At 39.3% G+C, this 21,670-nt stretch overlaps 1 protein-coding gene across 1 annotated transcript in view; it reads left to right on the plus strand.

The window, feature by feature from the left end:
- Nucleotides 1-2,046: 2,046 nt before the first annotated feature.
- rapgef5b (Rap guanine nucleotide exchange factor (GEF) 5b) overlaps nt 2,047-21,670 on the plus strand; it is a 28,812-nt gene continuing 9,188 nt past the window's right edge. Inside the window, exons 1-8 of the mRNA XM_042489892.2 lie at nt 2,047-2,504; nt 8,275-8,414; nt 9,104-9,201; nt 14,453-14,531; nt 14,845-14,989; nt 15,080-15,177; nt 19,891-19,921; nt 20,636-20,714. Of these exons, the coding sequence (XP_042345826.2) occupies nt 2,325-2,504; nt 8,275-8,414; nt 9,104-9,201; nt 14,453-14,531; nt 14,845-14,989; nt 15,080-15,177; nt 19,891-19,921; nt 20,636-20,714 (850 nt within the window). The 5' untranslated portion in view covers nt 2,047-2,324. The remainder of the gene's footprint in view (nt 2,505-8,274; nt 8,415-9,103; nt 9,202-14,452; nt 14,532-14,844; nt 14,990-15,079; nt 15,178-19,890; nt 19,922-20,635; nt 20,715-21,670) is intronic.

Raw genomic sequence — 21,670 nt, forward strand, 5'->3', positions numbered from 1 at the left:
AGCGAGCTCGCTAACAAGTCTGACTTTAGGCATTCTCACTTTGCAATTCATTTACTTGAGAAACTGGGTCAGTGGTAGCAGCACATTAAAGCTGGGTTGTCCTCCTGGCTTTGTCTCACTGAGGAACGTTCACTCGTAAGGAGCAGGAAGGAAGACAAGGTTGTTTTTAGACATTCAAGGCCAACAATTTCCTTAGTTACCCTCCCATAGTGAAATAGTATAGAATGACCTACTGCTTAAAGACAGGGACATAATAGTGGCTGGGTTAACCATCTGAAAAAAAAAAACAGTTTTGCATAAATAAGGATTATTTTAAGAGCACTTGCTTATTTTATGAAGACCTCAGCAAATGATAAGTTTGTCAGTGCATTCTGAATATAAAGACCCCAGCGTTAATGAACAAGTGCCAATAAAGCATTGAGGGATGTAATAATTTAACTGAAGTTATGCAGAAATCCACATTTAAAGACATATATATGAGGGCAATGGGCATCTTCCCCATCAGTTACTTTGAAAGAACAAAAGAGCATAGTGAAATTATGGGTCTCAACCTCATATGAAAGAGAAACACCACCTAAAGATGGGGACCTTTTCTCATTCTGCAGTTTGCTATGTCAGCACTTTGGAGCAGCAGCACAATTGAATGGCTTTGGAAGGACCGGGTGAAGCATCACACTGCTGACAGAAGGGAAAAAGATATAACGCTAATAGATAAAGTGTTCATAGAAAGGATTAATGTCCTTGCTTTACCTTTGTCAATACACGTAGGATCATGCTGGTGCTTCTCTAACTACTTTAAACAACTGACAAGCTTTATTTAATTAGCAAGTCTTTGGCAAGTCTGTGATCTTTAATAAAAGCAGACAGTTTGTGCTCATAGAACGCAAGATACAACATTATGGGGACAGCTCGAATTAAGTTTTTTCTCAAGCATGGTCCAAAAGTAAGTCATGGGTCCATTCTGAATAGACCACAAGTGACCGGGGAACAGGTCAAGTGTGAATTTACAACACAGAGCTGTTTGCTGCTATAGAGTGACTTTTTTTTTTTTTTTGTAATTTGAGTACAGTAACTTCTTTATTGCTCTGTTATGGGTGTTATTTGGCCTACTAACATGCTGTGCCTTTGCAGTATTTTTGTCATTTGTCTTACAGCAATATTATGCACTTTTTTGGTTGCAATGTCATTTATTTACTAAGTTTTAAGTAACTGCACTTTATTCTTGCCATTTTATATTATTTCATTGTCATCTAAAAATTGACAAATTTTTCTCATGTGTGGACCTTATACTAATGAGGAGAAATCTGGACCCCATTACTGGACCAGCTGGGAACCAGTGCTCTAGAGCACCACTAGAGAATAACTCCATGGTATACTTTTAAGGCTTTTCTCTAGCATATTCAGGAAAAAAATATGGTATTAGGGTCACAACTAAGCTTACAGTTTGTGTATCAGTTCAGAGATTCTCAACCAGGGGTCTGAGGACACCACATAGGTGACTCATTTTAAGCTATCAAAAACACAATGATTATTAGTATTAGGTGATTATTAAAAACATAGATTTTATTACATTTCTGTCACTACATCCCTATCAATCCTTTACACTGGACCTTAAGCCCTAAATCTAGTCAATAAATCTGAAGAAGTTAAAAAAAACAAACATTTTTATTCAATATAAATATTCGGTTTAAATCTGATTTAAATCATTTACCAAAATTGACATTTGTTTGCATTTACTTGATAAGCTGCTTAATGTATTGTGTTAATTTAGACTGAAAACAGAGCAGTTGAGTATCAGTTTAGTACTGACTGACCTGTGTACCCGAATGACCTTAAACCCCCACATACGTAATAGGTTACATCTCCACCCTAACAAGTGTTTGACCTTCCAGTGTAATGTACCCTGCCCATTCCTGACTCTCTCCTGCTTTCGGGAGATTTTGAAACTTCCTTTTTGGGGCTTTCTGGCTCACCAGATGTTTCCTGACCACGCCATATTCCTAACTCACTCCCCTCCCCAGTGGTGAAAAGAAAGGGAAGGACAGAGAGGGAGAATCTGTCATTCACTCTGAGTAAAGCCAAAGACAGAGAGATACCTGGAGTCCAACTGGTGGAGAGTTTTCTGCGCGTGCCTGTCCGCTAGTGCTGACCAAGGCATCGTGCGACCGGGATTTACTTTGGCTGCAGTGACAGAGGACTCTGCAACTCACCTGAACAGCAGACACACACACTACACTCATTTTTTAAGCTGCTCACCTCGTGAGCTCAAAGGCAGGAGTCCAGCTGTTTTACCTGGTGGACAGCCTGTAGTTGGTGAGGCGGCGATGTCGTGGGACTGTGGCCTGAGGTACATGTTCTCTGTGTCCCCTGCACTGCAGTCGGGGAACATGTGTATCCTGCATGACAAGGAGGACTTGTCCAGACTGGAGATGGTCCAGAGACTGGCAAAGGATGGTTGCCGCTTCCTGCAGAACCACAGCAAGGGCCCAGAGAGGACAAGCGAGGTGAGATACACAACAACACTGCTGCAGCTGTAACATTTACTTTTCTAATATATATGTACGTTTTATTTTAATAGTCATATTTATAAATAGACAGAAGTGCGAAGTACTGCACGTTTTGATGCACAATGAAAACATCAGTCAGTCCTCTTATCAGATTGTCCTCTTTATGTCATTACGAACACAATTAGCATACTTCACCCCTAAATGTTCAGTTAGAGAACATGAGTCCATCATACCCGGGGCTACACTGTGGTGTTTTATACTGCTTCCCTGTGAGCATTGTGCCTAAGCATCATTTCTTGCACTCCCTGCAGTGCTCCATCCATCAAACTGCTTTTAATTTGTTGTCTGTTTTTATTGGCCTCCGTACATTCTATAGTGTCTCTGCTTTCTCTGGAGGTGAATGTTGTCACTAAGATTCTGTCCAGACGACAAAAAGCTTTCTTCAATTAAATATACCAAAAAGACTGCTGCAAAAGAGACGCAAGACATATATGACATATAAAGAAGAATTTATATATTGTAGAGTGCAGTGTGTTCATATGCATAAAAATGTAAATCATAAATGCACTTTATCCATTAAATTTAACTTCAGCTACAGTGCCAATGTTATTACAGAAACTTAAAATACTTTTAGAATCCAAACTGTCTGTATCACTATGGCAGCATCCTTGAAAACTTAAGTACAGTATGTTACTGTATGTTCAGTTTAGCCTGCACGCTTTTTCAAAAACATTACATCACCTGCCAGTTGGCTGCGTAGGAGACATCTGATTGGCTGACCTCTAGGTTGGCTCAGCTTCTCCCTTCCTGCCAGCTGTGTCTGTGTGCTGAAATGGACAACAATCGCAGGAAACGTTGACGCAAGTGGCTGGACCACCATGCCAAGACATTGTATGATTTAAGGGTGGATTTCAGAGCATTAGGTCTTTGACCTTTGCTACACAAGGCTAGATCGCCTTATCAGTGTTGTTATTCAATATCTTGACCTTTCATGTGCACTAAGCCACTGCCAATCTGTGAATTATCAAATGTTAGTGCTGCACAATACAACATGTTTTACCACTGTTGTTTTAGTAATAGCATTGTGCCAAATTTCTCATATTGTGAATTTTAAAAAAAGGAGTATAACAATAGCATGTGTTTATGTGTCATTTATGTAATCCTAGCAGTAATGTCCAGATATGCTGACCCTGTATGTAATACTTGACATTAAGTAAAAATATTAAGATTATGTGAGATTATCTAGCAGTGTTTCTGTGGTTTAAAGTAATCCAATGATGCCACAATGCATATATCGTATTACATGTGACTCATATAAATATCTAAGCCCAGACATCAAAGAGCTTAGAAACCAGCTAAATCCCAGCTGGTGGAAAAAGCTATGCTGTAGACTGCACGTCTGTGAAAATGTTTGCGAGATTGTGGTACAGGGACATCATGAATGTTGCACAATCTCCTTAAATTTTAAAGAAATTCATAATTCATTTTGTAAAAACCCATCAGGTTTATATGTAATAGTTTAGAGTTCTGACTCTGGGAATCACTTGTTCTTTTGTCCCATTACATCACCACTGCTTTGAATTATTCAGGGTATCAGATAGTTGTGCATGATCATCTGGTGTGTGTGACACTTTTCTTACACCTTATATAACATTATTTCATCAACTTTATTTTTCCTTTGCTCTGTCCATCTGATTAGCACACAGAGATTCTGCTCTCTGCCAATGTATGAAGCTAAAGAAAGCTCATGTGCAACAATTTTACACAACATGCACATATTGTTGTTTACTTTCAGAGCCTGACATAGGAATTTCAGCTAATTACTATGTGAGATAATGAAGCGCATCAGCATCAAAGGGTTTTCTTTGAAAACAACAATCTTATTTTTCCTCATCTTCCTGTTCTGTGTGATCTCACCAATGGTTCCCAACTGGTGGGCCACAGTCCAAAGTGGGTTGCAGATCCATTCTGAATGGACCGCAAGTGACTGATGAACGTGCCAAATTTGCTTTCTTTTAAGTACAGTGAATTTCCAGCACAGAGCTTTTATTTTGAAGTGGCATTTCTGTTTGATCTCGCAATGCGTTTTATTTCTTGTTCTAAGTCGTGTTGTTTACATTTCATGAAATAAAATTGAATATGTGGTGATTTCTCAAATGTGTGGACCTTGAACTAATAACTAAGGAGAAAAATAGACCCTGTGGCTGGACGAGTTGGGAACCACTGATGAACGCTATTACTTGAGAGAAATTTTATCCAAATAGCACCCTGTCAGGACTGACACCTTCCAGGTCCCTTTAAGTGTCCCATACCATGCGTGCCAGACCTGCCGCAGCAGCACAGGGACATGCAGACAGAAAGTGTCCCTCCAGCCAGCGGAATGCATCTGGAACCCTGAAAGACATAGCAAACCATTTTGCAAGACATGACTTGTGCAGCGGCCTGATAAGTTCTGTTTACTCTTCTGCTGATGGTGACCATGTTGGGAGGACGTCTGTGCTGGCTGGGAGTCGAGGTCACCCCCAAGCTGGAGTAGGAACTGTGTGGCCCTGGTGCTTTGTCTCACTACAAGCATCAACTCTAGAAGGCTGATTGTGTTTTTAGAAGGACACTGGTAACCACAAAGCCCAGTGCACACTGAGCAGTGCAGCAGCAGAGGCACAATCAATAATTCATTGCGAGGAAAGGTTTGTTTGCTGTTTGACCCATAAACAGTACACTGAGATACTCTGTTAATTATAGTCAAGAATTCAAGTTGCTGTTGCACTTTGGCAAAAACAGCGGACTTTGATGGAGCTAAGAGCACTCAGTGTGCGTCATGTCTCGATAAAGATAGAACCACCTTCCCAAGAACCAGGAAGCTAATCAGCGCAGTCTTCCCTTTCTGGAAATGTTCTAGTTCTATGCTTTTCGTCATACCCCTATCCAATCTGTGACAGGATAATATGCTCTGTTTTCACAAAGAACACACCCATAACTACATGAAAGCAGTTTTTGTAAGCATGTGTGTATGTTTATATTCAGATAAAGAAGAAGTCAATTATTAAGTTGTCACTTTAACAGACATGTAAACTTCACTCAGTCATGAATCACAGCACTGAAAGACCTACCAGCAAACATTGCCATTAATGGTCCTTTCTGAGGCTATGAAAACATCCCTGCTGTTTATAGATATCAAGCCAGACCGTTTAATGTTGATGCTGAAACTGTGGCCCACTCAGTTATTTTGTATTAGTTATTGTATGTGCGTGTTTGCATGCTGTGTTAATGCATTCGTTTGTGTATGTGCTATGCATTTCCAGTATGCCTGTTTATGTATGTATGTCCACAGATCACAGATAAGTGTTAATGTGCCAGGAAGTCATGCTTAACTGAAGGGCCCTGGATGCTACTCTCTGGAAAAGGCAATTAGGGCAGAAAACTGCAACCACTTCCAGTCTGTCTGCCTGGCTAATTGCATGCACAGAGGCTTGTGTTGCATTGACTGATGGATGAAGGGAGTGGGGTTGAAGGGGGGTTAGCTGATGCAGGATGCATGTGCGTGCACCATACAGTGAACTCCTCATTAAGACCAATATCTGTGATCCAGACCCTCCATTGTCAAGCAGCTACCCGCTGTTTTTATACTTCTTATAGATGCTACAACAAGCCATTTTTAAATGAAGGCTTAAAAACTTACATTTAAACACTTTAAAAAAAATTGTGAATGTCCAGGCAGACGAGTGGTGATGTTAAGCATCATATCCATTAAACTGCAGTATGCATTTAAGGGACAGTTCACCCCCAAATCAAAAATACATTTTCCTCTCTTATCTGCAGTACTTTTAATCAATCTAGATTTGTTTTTTTTGGTGTGAGTTTCCGAGTGTTAGAGATATTGGCTGTAAATATGTCTGCCTTCTCTTGGACATAATTGAATTAGATAGTACACAGCTTGCTGTGTTAAATATAAAAAAAAATAATAATAATAATTTGTGAAACTCAGCAGCAATGTCTCTTTCCAGAAATTATGAACCGGTTTCTTAAGATAACCCACAAATCTTGTTGTGCTCAGTTTCATGTGGGAACTGGTTTCTTTCACTGAACTATACTCCCTCCCAACTGTATCACCACGCAGAAGGAAGCATGCATCTACTCATGGACGAGACACCCATGCTCGTGACAGCACAGCACTAGCATTTTTCTTGGCTGAGCAGTAACATTAGCTAGCTGATACCCTTTTCACACCAAATTAGATCTTGTTCTTAAACTGGTTCTGTTCAGGTTTTTGGGACCTGGGTGCTATAGAGGAAACCAGCTCACATTTTCACCAGTTTTGAGATATGTCATCAACGGTTGCATGAACAACAGAGGTAAACAATAACAGCAAAGTGGTGGATTGCATAAATTACCTACAAGCATTGTTCTGTTATAACAGATATTTGTTTTTATGCTAAAAAAAAAACCAAAACAAGCATGGACTTAATTATTATGAGACCACTGCATGTCATTGTTGCCTTCTCCATCTTCTCTTTCCAATCAATAGAGTATAACAGGCCCGCTGATTACAGTTTACAGTTTGCAATCCAGGTTAAGAAAAACCTACTATTTCATCTGAAAACCAATTTTTCTGGTTCAGAACCAAATTATTTTTGGTCAAAATGCTCTGAATGGTTCAAAATTAGGTGTGGGGACTGGAACAGAACTAGTTTCATGTTGGTGGAAAAGGTGTATAAGTGGTGCTATAGGTGACCAAGCAGTAGATGCACTCTTCTTTCTGTGCCATGATGCAGTTGGCATGTAGAGTTCAGTAGAAAGAAAATAGTTCCTATGAATTTTCACAACAAGGTCTGTGGATGATCTTGAGTAACCTGGTTATAGTTTCTGGAGACACTGCTGTTAAATTTCGTAATGCTGTGGGCACAAGCTCAGTGCCATCTAGTTCCATTATATGAAAAAGAAAGCACATATCTCTACAGCTGATATCTCCAACAGTCTGTAACTAAAACTAAAGCATCTAGATTGATGTATAGCACAGGTTAGAGAAAAATGCGTATTTTTGATTCGGGATTAACTGTAACTTTTAGCTAAAAAAAATGATCTCTTGCTTTAAATTTCAAACAATAACAAATATGATGGGAAAATAATTTAAAAACAAATATCTAATATCTTAATCATATTCTTAGTAAAGTCTAGTTAATTACCTGATTTGTTGAAAAATAATTTATCATCAATTAATCATTAAAATTGAAATTTATTTTGGTCTGTATGGTCTGTATGGTGTGGCTGTGTGTCTTTTATTGCAGCTTTGATTGATCACATGGTGATTGGGTGACAATGTGTGACTGAAAGAGAAAGGGAGAAACAGAGTGAAGTGAGTGGGAGACAGCAGGCAACATGAGGATAAATTTATCATTCATAGCTGCTCACGGTGGTCACAATACAATGTGAGTTTAAACTCTGAGACACTAAACCATTATTGGTGTGCAGAGTTTAACCCTCTGACAGCTTGAAAGCACATTGTTTCTAGCCACCCATAATTTAATAGGCTCTACATAGGAATTGGTAATTAAAATTTGCACGGGTCTTTTATGTAAATCCCTGAATGGGCTCCACCGATAAGGACTGAATAATGATATATGGAAATTCTCTTTCATTTACAGTGCAGGGCTTTGACAGAGTATTATGATGGAAATCAGTGGTGATTTGTGTGAGTGGGAGAGAATACAGGGGAATCTCCTTGGTGATAACACACTCCCTCCCTCCCCCTCCCTCTCTCTCTGTCCAGCCCCAGAGTGACGAGGCAGTCCGCGTGTGTCTGAGGGAGAGGGGCCACGATGTGCTGGTTCTCCAGAGAATATCGTCAGAGCAACCAGCCCTCTCTGCGTCGGCAAGGGGAGGAGGGAGAGAGGAGGCGAGGAACAGGAGGTAAGCTTCTCCACTCCCCTCCTTCCTAGATTCCCTCCCTCCCTCCCTCTTTCACTATCTGTTTCTCTCCCTCAGCACTCTCCCTCTCATCATTCTCTCTCTCTGCTCTCTCTGGATCACACACTCACTCACATAGGCATGCTTACATCACAACTCCCAACACATAAATGACTGCATTAAATACATAGAAGTAAGCAGCATGGGACTGTGAGGCAGAGCTCTGCTGGCTGCCTCCCCATTCAGGAGCTTTTCTCAGCCGTGAACATACCTCAGTGTGCTTGAGGAATAGACAGCAGTGGACTCCGGGCTGTAGCAGCTGCAGGTGGATGGATGGATGGGTAAAAGTGGCATGCAGCAGTAACCACGGCAACGTTGCCAGTGTGAGGGCACAGGGACTCTCTAAGAATGGGATCTCAGTCACAGCCCCCGAACCTGCGGCAGGAGGAGGTCAGGCTGCAACATGCTGCCTTGGTGGAGCAGGAGGAGGACGAGGATGACGAGGAGGGCTCCGAGGAGAGCAGCAGTGACAGCACCAGCCGGGCAGAGCCGGTGACCATGCCCACCTTTGACGTCCCCTACTTTCGCTACATAGACGATGAGGGGACCGAGGGGGAGGAGGAATGGAGCAGCAGCCGCTCTCTGTCCTCTATTGAGGAGGACTCGTCCACTGACTCTGTTGTGTCCGACAGGTACATGGTGGTATCAGGGACCCCGGAGAAGATCCTGGAGCACTTGCTGAATGACCTGACACTGGATGATGACCAAGGGACACAGGCCAAAGAGTCAGGTCAGTGTGCATACTTTAAAGTCCTGAAAAATCATTCCTGTGGTCTTCGATCTGTTCTATCAGTGTGTGAATAAGCATTTTTTTGTATTTTGAAAAGAAAAGATGAAAAATAAGGGAATATTTAGTTAGATGGTTTCTTGACAACTTCATGACTAAAGCATCGTGAAGGTGGTGTGCTTATGCATGTCCACTGACATTTCTGTGTGTTTGTGAAAAATAGAAAGAAAAAGAGATAAAGAGCTCCATTTACTTTCCATTTCACTCCCTCCCCTCCCTCTCTAGCAGAGAAGCTGGGACAGCAGCCCCCTCTGGGCAGTATTACTGGGCTAATCATGTGCTATCGTTCCCAGAATGGCTCTAAGTTTGTGCCTGTTAATTTAAAAGCCTTTGACAGAGATAAACGTTGCTCATATCTTTTAGAGTGATGCTGTATCAGACTGCGTGACATGCAGTCCAGCCTCACAGCAGCGACAAATGAACACATTTCCTCTCATCCCAGCAGGTACATGATAATGTGACACTGTTGCCAAGGCAGAGGAGACTCTGTTTGATTGAGCTGGAAAGATGGTTTCGATGAGAGATGATGATTGAGAGCACAACCAGACGAGCAGAGGAAGAATACTAAAGAGAAAGGAGAAACGCTGAATGGCAGAGAAAAGGGGGAAACAAGGAGGGAAGAAAAATGAAATGCAGATTTTTTCCTTGGAGATGGTCACAGATGATCTCTCATTGGAAAGGGGGCAGGCTAACCCTATAAACCAGGCATCATTACTCATTCTGATGAGAAAGTGAATGAAATTGATCTAAATGTCCTCTCGGGAGATATGCCTGCAGTTAGAGGATGGTACATTTTACATGCATAGGAGAGTTATGTTTTATGTGGAATGGCTTATTTTATTGCAATAAATGGGTATTTAATATTGATGAAAAGTGAAACATGGAGCTAACTTTGCAGGCATGTGGGTAAGACATCTCTTAATTCCTTCAGTTAGGATAGTCACATTAAAACCCTTTCGCAATAGCTCATAGATTAGCTCACCTTGCAATGAGTGAATGGGAGTGAAAGGGAAGGCTTCAAAGGGAAGCTGTGTACAAGAGCAGGAATTTGAGCGATATCCCAGGGTCAAAGAGCAAAAGACCTGAGAAGGAAAAGAAATGAACCCAGTCCTGAACACCCATTGATCAGTACTCAGTGATGTTTAATAGTCTGACTCCTGCTGGCCTTGGCTCTCTCTGTGTGAATGCTGAGGCTCAGCATGCTCCAGCGCAACTGCAAAGTGTGCCCTTGGAGGTTCAGCTCAACAGAAACATGATAGCATGAGATCCTTGATTTCATCAAAAAGAGACTTGAACCATCCACCAGGCTGCCACGTTTGGTCTTCCTCTCAAGGCTAGTCCCTGAGAGACTGTGCAGCAACATGACTGATGGCTGCTGCAGGTTATTGACGTTGTGTTTATGACTTACATGCGGTACAGCACATTAGAAAGCCAATTTCATCTCATCATGGTAGCACTTGCTTCCATCTGTACACAGCATTAAGAATGCAGAGGAGCTTTCTGCAAGAGATGGCACTTTTCTGTAAGCACCACAGGCATGTTTGAAGGAGAAGCAAAACTGGAACCACTGCAGCAGTCTATATAGTGCAGAGCTCTTATATGCCAGCGTTTTCTGTGGGCTAGCATTGTGGGTAGCATTCACAAATATTCAGTGTTGCCTTCTTTCCTGTGCCTAATCTCTGAGTGCAGCTATTGATTCTTGCTCTGCACAGAATCTGCACACTGCCAGCTCTGAAAAACATGTAATGGGACATTTGTGTTCTTAATGGGAGGATGTTCCAGCTCTTTAACTGGTGCACCATGTGCAGAGATGTTGTTGCTTATTTGTAGTGAAGAAAACATCACATTAAGTGAATGGAGATGAAATTAAAGTGTCTAAATACAGACTATCATGATAATTTAAGGGCTTTTACACCAGGAGGATGTCTTCTTGTGCTTACCGAGCCAATAAGTGACACATTAACATGCTTATTTCAAAGGCTGCATGGGTCGATTTTTATGAGCACTTATTGAAATGGAAAAGGGATTGGCAGGTGGATTGATTTTACAGGAGATTGACAAGCTTGATCAATGAATCAATTCTGCATTTCTTCTGAGAAGGAAACTAAAGTTATTTTGGCTTGAGCATTAGAAAGCAGGATTCTGTACAGAAGAGTAAATAGCTTTATCTTCATCCTACATCCTCTGATCCAGGCCAGCTAGTGATGATCAGTTCAAATAAAAATTTTGTTGTGTGTAGGAGTCACAAATGGTCCCAACAGGCTGTTAAACATTATTTATACACCACATTTCATGCATAAATGTTTTTGGGTCAGTGAGGCAAACACATCTTCTGCCAAACTGTTTGGATTATATCTACTCTGCAGGACATTCCCTGCTTTCTTTTTTTTTTTTTTTGCTGTTACCAAGAAAAAAAAATGAGAATATGGCTTTGGGTTTTGAAATTAAATATTTATTCTGTTTTTCCAACTTCAAAAAACTTAAAAAAACAGTGTACAGCCTGTGGAGTGGTATGTAAGCTGTTACTCACGAGAAAGTGTTTCAGTTTGGATAGCTTGAAGGAAATATACAAACACACAGTAGTGTGAGTGAAGTGCATGGTTAATCTGTCTGTGGAGGTACAGTACAGTGCGTGGGTGGGTTAGGCGATCGTTTGCATGTTGTTCTTCTGGGTTTGTGTTCAGGTGTGTTTCTGTATTCTTTTATGGGAGCTACGTGTGTGAATGTGTAACCTCTCATAAGCAGTGAGTGATGCATCCACAGCTGCTCTGCACGGATTAACATAATGATGTCAGGGAGTCCCGTGGACCAGAACGCACACAAAAGGCCTGGGAAGCCAGTGTGAAATTAAAGGGGAGAATTTACAATTCTGGGTATGAGGCACACTTACAGAGGGGTTGAGAGGAGGTTGGCCCTAATAGGATTTGTAAAGCTTTTCGCTTGTGGCAGAGCATCATGTCTTGGAGTTACTATCCCTATCTCTCTTTAAGCCCTAGAACTTTATTTCAGTAGCTTTTATGCCAATTTATAAAATGCACTTTTTCACCTTGTTATAATTTCTGGAGAATAATTATTACTTCCATTTTAATAAGCAATTCTGCAAGAAAGTGACTTTGAATTTAAAAGGGCAGTATTGTCATTTATCATGGTGAAATATTAAGTGTACTGATTAGGGCTGGGCATCGGTACTCAATACACTGTAAGCCCCAAATTGCTCATTCATATTAAAAAAGTATTGGAAACAGCTTGTACTCAAAACTTTCAGTTTAGCAGAATACAGTAACATGAACATTATGCGTACACCAGATACAAAATAAATTTGTCACAACCTTTATGTTCATTAAACATAAACACATTTATACATTTTAGTTGAATGAACGAAAAACTGAAAAATTGTTGACTTATCATAAAAAATATAAGAGATTAATTGCATTTTTTTTTAAAATCCAATTGTGCATTCACAGTTGTGAAGTTCATATTGACAGGGTAAAGCATTTCTTACCAGACTGTCTTGATTAGGTATCAAATGACAGCAAAAAAAAAAAACTGCACAGGACTCTCATAAAGTGGGCATGTCTGTAAAGGGGAGACTCATGGGTGCCCACAGAACCCATTTTTATTCAGATGTCTGCAGATCAGAAGACAAGGGAGCCGTGTGAAATGGCCATGCTGCTTTCCCAATGCCAAAATTTTGTCTAACTTTGGAGTGTTATTTAGACTGACATGATTAGTACCACTGGATTCTTTAGGTCCTCTAGTTTGATATGATACCAGTATCATCTGTATCGGCCTGTGATTAATGCGATTAAAATAAATAAATAAATAATGTGTTATGTACAGACCTTCATCACTGCCAGCAATACTTTACAGGTATACTATGCAGGAGTTGTTGGTTACTGTTTGTAAAGAGTATCCTAGAGAAAGTGAAAGCCAACTGCAAATTGTCTTTGCTTGCTGTATTCTCTTATGATATTTGTATTATATGATATTTGTATATTTGTTGTAGTGTTTGGAGTTGGATGCCTGCTGCTCACAGTCTGGCACCTGTCATTACCTCTTTGTAAACTCCAAACTTTACCTGCGTGCTGTACCCAGGAACATCCCAAAAACAGCAAACATAATAAGAAAATCAGAAAATATAGGCAGAGAACTAAGTCTCTGCAGATTAATACACTGCCACACACTTCAGTGATGATTGAGAGGGATTACTTTTGTATGAGTTGATACATTTTTTTTGTTTTGTTCTGTTTTTAAAATGTTTTGCATAGTATACCTTTAAGGGTCCTGGTGTTGGTAAGTGCATTTCGTGTTAATGGAACCTGTCAATGTCAGCAGGTGATCTATTTGACCAGCTCTGATTTAATCCATTTTACAAAAACACTTACCCAGGTGTAACCTTGGGAAGAAATCACACAAGGATACAGCGCTGGCCTGTAAACACATTAAGATGATGGCTGAGCAATATCAGATTGCTTTTTTTCAGTTTGCAAGATAATCGCAATGAAAACACAGACTTCATCAAAGGTCAGTGAGTCAACTGACACATTATTGGCTTATCTTTGCATGCAATGTGTGAGACTGAAGATAAAGTCGGTAAAGGCTTGTTTGAACTTGTTGGAGGAGCCAAATGGAACAGAGGAAGTGGGGTTAGCGCAAGTGATTATCTGAGACTGACCATGAAGAATAATGTGCTATTGAAAGGTCTCTCTCAGTATGCTTGTCTCTGAAATGCCTCCTCTTAGTGCTTTTTAACTGATATATGACAGCAAAAAATCAGCTCCCCTTCTGGTATTAGTAAGATGGAATAGAAAAAGACTGATGTCTAGTCTTGGAGCTGCCATCTCAAAGAAAAATACAGGCCTACTGTATGTGCTTAGCACATATTAATCATACAGTAGTCAAGGTCACAGGTGTACCTGCCCTCCAGCATCATATATATATATATATATATATATATATATATATATATATATATATATATATATATATATATATATATAGTATAAACCTAATGAGTCTGTGAGGATCTATGATGATGCTCCACACAGATTTTAAGTTTCTCTCCTCAGTCAGATATCTTTCATATTTTATACATACATGGAACTAGAAGCAGTTGAAATACTAAATTTATAGTTATGTTACTAGCAAATGTACCATGTTTTTGTCCATTTTAATTATGTGTTTCTCTTTGCAGATACACTTCTGGATGACTTTCTGCTGACCTACCCAGTGTTCATGTCAACCAGTGATTTATGTCAAGCTCTGTTGGGACAATATCCTGAAACACAGTGGTTTTCACAGGGACATTATTACAAAGGTTCACACATAATAAACCTCTTTTGTGGATGCTACAGACAGACGTAGATGTTTTCTACAAAAACACAACTGCTTTATTGAGTCAGAGCTGCTTCACTTCACTCAACTGTGCTCATCCAACAGTATCTCTTGCCGCCTGTCCTTAAATCAACATTTCACACACACACAAACACACACACTGGCTTTATTCATGCTTCAGTTTATGCTGCATTTGATGTCAGCAAATAAATCTTGCTCTCCATCTGTGCTGACGCCTTGACTGAATCCCACCTATTGCACCAAGCGACACAGAGGGAAAGAGGACAGGAAGGAGGCTCTGGAGAGGAAACGAAAAGTCCTGCACCTGGTGACAGAGTGGATGGCCCTCTGCAGAGACTTCCTTAGGGAGGACGAGCATGTCAAACTCTTCATGAAGGTAGGAAATGAAAGTACAAGGGGAAGGGTGGACACTAGGTGTGAGGTAAACCTAATTTTGGGAGGAATAAAAACTGACATTTCCTTCCAGACTTTGTGTCGTTACGTGTTGGATGAGCTCTTTGAGCACCCAGCCCTGGAGAAGGATGTGAGGGAGCTGCAGAAACTGTACATGCTGCATCGCAGACAGTGAGTAAACATATGATATCTTAGTGTGCCAATATATGTGTTTGGACACAGTGTGATTTAATACATATATAGGTACACCCGGTGGTGGAATGTAACTGAGTACATGTACTCAAGTACTGTATTTAAATATGAATTTACTTGTACTTTACGTGAGTGTTTTCTTTTCATGCTACTCTATACTCCTATTCAACTACATTTCAGTGGGAATATTGTACTTTTTACTTCACTACCTTTATCTGACAGCTTTAGTTACTTTACAAATTAAGATTTTTTGCATAAAAATCATAAGAAGGGCATACAAAATATGATGTTTTTTTGTTAAACAAATTACACAAGAGATTATAGAGATTCAGTACAGCTGCAATGATTAGGCAATTATCACTACACATTTTGATAAACATTTAAGTTCTTTTCTATTTCTTTTTAATAATCTTGATATTTTTTCAGTATGTTGAGTGTTTGGGGTGTTTGCTTTTTTTCTTCTTTAAAAAAAATTGTTTTTTGAATGATTTGGTTTATTTTTTGTTTGTGTTTTTCTTCTTCCTTTTGGGAATTTAAAAATTTTGGGGTGTGCTTTTTCTTCTTCCCTTTTTTAAAAATAATTTTGAGTTTTTTGGGTGTGTGGGGGTTTTTTTTTTCTTTTTTTTTAAATATGCATTGGTACATTTAATTTTATACTTAGGGTATATTTTCCTGATTACACTTACTTTTACTGAATTACCATTTACTTAAATAAAGGATCTAAATACTTCTTCCACCACTGGGTATATCATCTATAAAATAGAACAGCTGATCTGGGTGTGTACAGCAGCAAGCATGAGTATAATTTTGGAGGTCTTAAAAGAAGAAGAGACACTCACTGGTCTCTGAGTGCAAAGAAAGAGCTGTTTCTCTGCTTGGTGCCTTTATTCAGCCTCTCATCAATGAATTCATTCAGAGACTGAGGAGTAATTGCAGTGCTCTGGGTTGTTATGCACAGAAATATGAAGGTCATGGAGTCCTTTATCCAAAATTGAGGAAATACAGGAATTTAGATGATTAATGAAAAGCTGTCAGAAATGTTTGTCTCTTGCCATAAGAAGAAAGAACGCTGCACTACTAGACACAATTTCAAAGTCATGACTATAATCCATAAACTGAATAAAAGAAGAGGCACAGCCTCCGGGTCTGAAAATTGAAGCCAACATGGACATGCCTTAAACTTGCATTATTTCCAATGGCCGGCAGGGGGGCGACTCCACTGGCTGCAAAAAGAAGTCAGATTATATAAAAGAAAATGACCTTACTTGTCACTTGATCTATTACCTCAGTAAATATTTTCCAAATGAGTTTATGGTGTTAATCAATAGTTTTAAGTCTTCTTATATTTAGCATGATGTTCCTTTTGTAAATGATGGTCCTATTTAGAGTAAAATAGACTGCTTTAGGGCACGGCTACCTTGTGATTGAAAAGTTGTTACCACGGCAACCTGTCAATCAGGATAGAAGTGGAGAAATGAACACCCACAGCTCCACCCTGTATTCGAATACAGTCACTCCTGGCTCTAAAACATTACTGTCGCCAGGATTTTTTCTTTCCCAGTGCAACAGAGGAGCTCGACCAATATGTGGGGTGGGGGCTAAGAAAATAGTTGATTTTGTGACCCCTTAGTTAATTCATAAGGATGTTTTTCAAAAGAAGCAGATATGGCACACAGCATGTTCGGCATAAATGTAGTTTCTTACTAAAATTGGCCGACGTATATTCAACAAAGTAGCTATAGGCCTAACAAAAGTAACCACAAAATAAAGACAAAATCCTTTTTCAGGTGTAAAAGTCAAAGACTTCAGCACTGGACAGCACTCATTCATTCGCATAGCAACACAATGCGCCCAAAATGCAACAACAACAAAAATGCATTTATGCACTAGGCAAAATATTCTGACCTGGTAATAATGCTTCACATGCAATGGCTATTACAACGTCAGTGTCTACAAAATTAAATTAAAAATATCGAAAGTGCAGCCACAATAAGAAATGCATTGCCTTCAGCCTAAACCTGTTAACCATGCACACACACACATGCTTGCACGTCATAGGCTAAACACGCAGAAAGAGCATAGAGCCAGGGATCTTTTACATAGTTCTATTTTTCTTTTCTTCTTTTTTTTAAATACTGAAATGCTTGAGTGGGCTCAACTGGAGCTAAGCAGATTTGTTAAATGGCTATAGCACCCCGTTGCCCAGGTGTAGCAACAAGTCTGTTCCAAAATACCAACATGATGTAGGCCAAAATGCCAGTGGATTCAAATCAGTAGCCCACAAACCAATGGTCACGGTGGCTTAGTCCACTTGTTTTGTGCAGCCTTTAGTATAATTCTACATCCATATATCATATAAACAGAACAGTGCACATCTTTATGTCTTTGAACTAGTATTTACGTAAGTTGGTCCATTGAAGTTGAAAGTACATACAGTAGGAGAGCACTAATCCAGAGCCACAGACTCGTATCTGCGGCGACACTGACCTCTTCAAGTGTATCAGCTGTAAAGCTACCAGACACATTTATTCAGTCATTATGGGCTGCAAGCTGAGTTTTTAGTGCCACGGAAATTTCTGGCCTCATTTCACCTTCTATAAAATTATTCTATCCAATAAGTTCCACCTGGCAATGTCTACAGATTTTCACTTTGGGAAAACAAACCCCTGGTATTGGCTTGATGCTTAGTATCAGCAGATACAGTGAGTTGAAGAACTGGGTAGAGAAAATGTTGAATGGATGCATCCCAAACGTTTGTACACATGGGCAATTTAGTAAATACCATTTGGCAGAATTTCTGTCATTGCAAGATGTCCCTTTGGATCCAGTGCTTTCTAGTGTTTCGTCTTTTTTTAAATCAGTAAATCTTTAAAATAAATAATCATAAACTGAAAATAGAATTGTGCTCAAATGCCACAAAATAATGATTAAATGTCAAAAAGAGATAATAGCAATGACCAATTGTTGGCTGAAGCCTTTTCCAGTAAATCATTATTTTTACCAGCTGCACAGTTCTGACTGGTGAATATTAGTCATGCATACACACACATGCATGCTCATTTATGCATGCAGACTATTTATGTTTAGACAAATAACTCTTGTACATAAAGTACTGTAGGCTATGTGTGCATAATGGACATACCATACATTAAACATATATATAAGTTTTAGTCAGATTTCTTGAACACTTCTTGAACAAATTGGTTTGATTTCTTCCAAACACATGGGAGGGCAACAAGCCTTCGACAAAAAAAAGCAAAAAATTAGAAAAAAGTTACTTGAACCTGTAGTAAAAAAGTAAAAAAAAAAAAAAAAAACAAAGAAAAAAAAAGTATGTAACCTCAAGAAAGTACTAAAGAATATAGCCTATTTTTTCTGTTTTTTTCTATTCTACAACATAATTTTAAACATTTTTTGACATTTTCCCCTCATTTTGAATAATACCTAATAATGCTAGCTGTCAGATCATTTCCTTTTCACCTGTTACTAATTTCAGAGGTTTAAATGCAGCACAAGACACCTAATATTGATCCAAGTGTTAAGGGTTAATAGACATCTGACTGAATCTTAAATATTTAGTCTTTTTTTGCAGTTGTTAAAGTGGATCTGTTGCTGAACTATTTCTTGGTTAAAAAAAAAGAAAATAATAAAATAAGTATCATATTATTATTTGACACTACGGCATAAACATCCCCACAGTCACAATACACACTGCCACACCCAGATCCCCATTCCCCTCCCTCAACCACAGCCTCCAATCAGAGCTTCTCCCTGGGGATGCACCAACCTGCCGCCCATTAGAAACCAGTGCAGATAATTCAACCTGACTCTGCTGCCATTATCTGCTTTATTCATGTTTTTAAATCCACAACACCCAATCCTTTAAAGCAGTGGACTTTGTCAGGGTGTTACTAGCTGACATACTCTACTATTTATGAGCTTTTTCCACAATCAGGCTCTCCCTGGGGGAAAACAGGGTTGACTGCTTTGTGGCAATCTGCTGCCGAGTGAAAAGCTAAAAGGTGTAATTTTCTTCTATAGAAGGTGAACTCATTTAGTCCTCTGGTCCTATGAACTTCCATCTGGCCTTTGTGCAAAAAGAAAGTCATATGATTCAAAAATCTCAGAAATGAAACACCTCTTGTTCTCTTGCACTCTCTAGTCATGTGGCATTATAATTCACTGCGCTCATGAGTCTGTTTTTTCAAGGAGTAAGACAGTGAATAAGCTCACAAGCTGTGTTTTGACAACACAGTGGGAATCAGGTTTTTCATTAGTGCAGGACTGCTGCTGGCCAGCGAGAGAGAGGGGGGATCCCTCAGGGCAGGCTTTGTGCCAACATGCCTATTGTGATGCAGAGCCCAGTAAAAGCTGAAGGATGATAATGGACACAGGGCGATCCATCATGCTAGCTGAGCTAACTGATGAGAATAGGGTGATTAAATGAAGGGATCACATTGGAAGGCCGACAATCTGCAAAGCACTTTAATCTTGCCTTGACACTTATCTCAAATAATGGACTGGACTCTGCAGAAGGGTATATATGTACATTCACTTTACCTTGATTATAGACTGGTGAAGTTGTTTTTGCACTTGAGCTGCAGCCCTGAGGAAAATCACAAAATTTTGTTTTTTTTTTCTTTGGACAGAATTCAGTTATATCCTGATTTATTTTTTTCTTCTTTTTTTCAGTACGGTGGATGAATATTCGCCTCAAAGAAAGGTGAGCAAAAACATATTGTGTGATATCTTTGCGAAGGCAAAAAGAATTTTATCATATAAAGCTGGCTGTCTACTTTGACACGGTTCAGAAAATTTAGGAAACCGACTGCCTTATGTGTACAGATAGATCGACAGATAGGAACTTGGATATATTTATATTTTATTTATATATATATGTATATTTATTCAGATTTACTTACACTATATCCAATTTTTAGCAACTTCAGTAAACTAAGTTTACTATGCTATATAACTGTATTCTGCTGGTTGCAAACTAGTCAGTCATGTATTTTCTTAAACATGTTTATAATAAAGAACTGGCAGAAGTCCTAATTTCCTCATTAAAAAAAACCTCAGACTAACTCGGTTTACTAAAGTTGCTAACACTTAGAAAGAAAACGTTAATTTCACTTGTCATTATTAAGCAACAACTTACAAATATAGATAAATTTTAAGTAAACTTAACAATAAGATATACAGTAAAGATAACTTAAGGACAATAGTTTTATTTAATTTCCTTTTTCAAGGCAATGGATTTCCTGAATATTTAAAAGTAAGAACAACTTGTCAAGTTTTATAGTATTGACTGGGTGTTGGAGTTATTGTCCTCACATTTCCTGCTAAAGACATTCTTCTATGCTTCTCGCGAAGTGCCCGCAGTGTTCCCAGGCAATATCAATGTGTGTCAAAACTCCACGCATTTCCCTTCTTTTAGAGCAAAGCACTTTTCCACCAATTGAGCCTGAAGGAGAATGGGCTCCAGTCCAGGGCCATGCAAAGGGAGACCAAGGAAGGTAGGTCGTAAAACATGACGCTTTTCACACATTCCTCCCATCATATGTAATTTCCAAAGCTGTCAAGGGAAGACATTTAGTCTGAACAGTAGAACAATAGGAATCTTTCCAAGACAGGAATGAGAAGGTTTGGAAATGAGAATTCCCGAGTCATGACTAATTTTGTCTTACTGGGATAAGTTTAGCTTCCTTTAAAGGGCAAGTATTCCAGAAGTTAGAAATTTAAAAAAATGAAAAAGTTCACCTCTCATGCTATTTAATCATGCAGAAAGTCCAGATTTCATGTGCTAAGGTTTTTAGATATCAGTCTTAAAGCTTTTACACGTAAGCAGTGTGACAAAAAAATGCGAAATACTCATCCGTATCAAACCATGCATACAACTGTACATATATAAAAAGACCAAATGACACATCTTCACTTGCTCCCACTGTACAAAAAGGAAGTTATCCTGAATGTGGCCGCTGCCATGTTGGACTGGTGACTTTATGCGCAGTAGCGGTTGCAAAGTGGAGCCATGGCATCGAGTTACCGCCTATACATCCGTCATTGTCGTGAGGTTGTGATGTCATGTCAGTTTGGCATAACTTGATTGGTTGATGCCTTTATTTGCGGTGCAAAAGCTCACAAAAATAATATTGCTGTGAGAAAACAATTATGTTGTTTTTTTTTTTTTGGTCATGTAATATCCACATTCTGTGTGAAAGTATTCATTATTAAAAAAAAAGGGCTTTAGTGTCCTTACTATGAATAGTTATTATTTGAACTACTTTGGATCAAAGAAACTGTCCCCACTGACCCTTTACATTCATCAAGACCAATCTATTGAGTGTGCTTGGTCCATCCCAGTAATGCCACACGACAGTCCTCTGCAGTTGATCATTGAGTGGTTACACCACTTTGTTGAAGGTCACCTTATCAATAAGGGGCAGTCCTGTTATATCTTTTCTTTCCTTCT

The sequence above is a fragment of the Plectropomus leopardus genome, chromosome 11 (genome assembly GCF_026936395.1).
Source record: "Plectropomus leopardus strain MGB_pleo_1.0 chromosome 11, ASM2693639v1, whole genome shotgun sequence".
NCBI lineage: Eukaryota > Metazoa > Chordata > Actinopteri > Perciformes > Serranidae > Plectropomus > Plectropomus leopardus.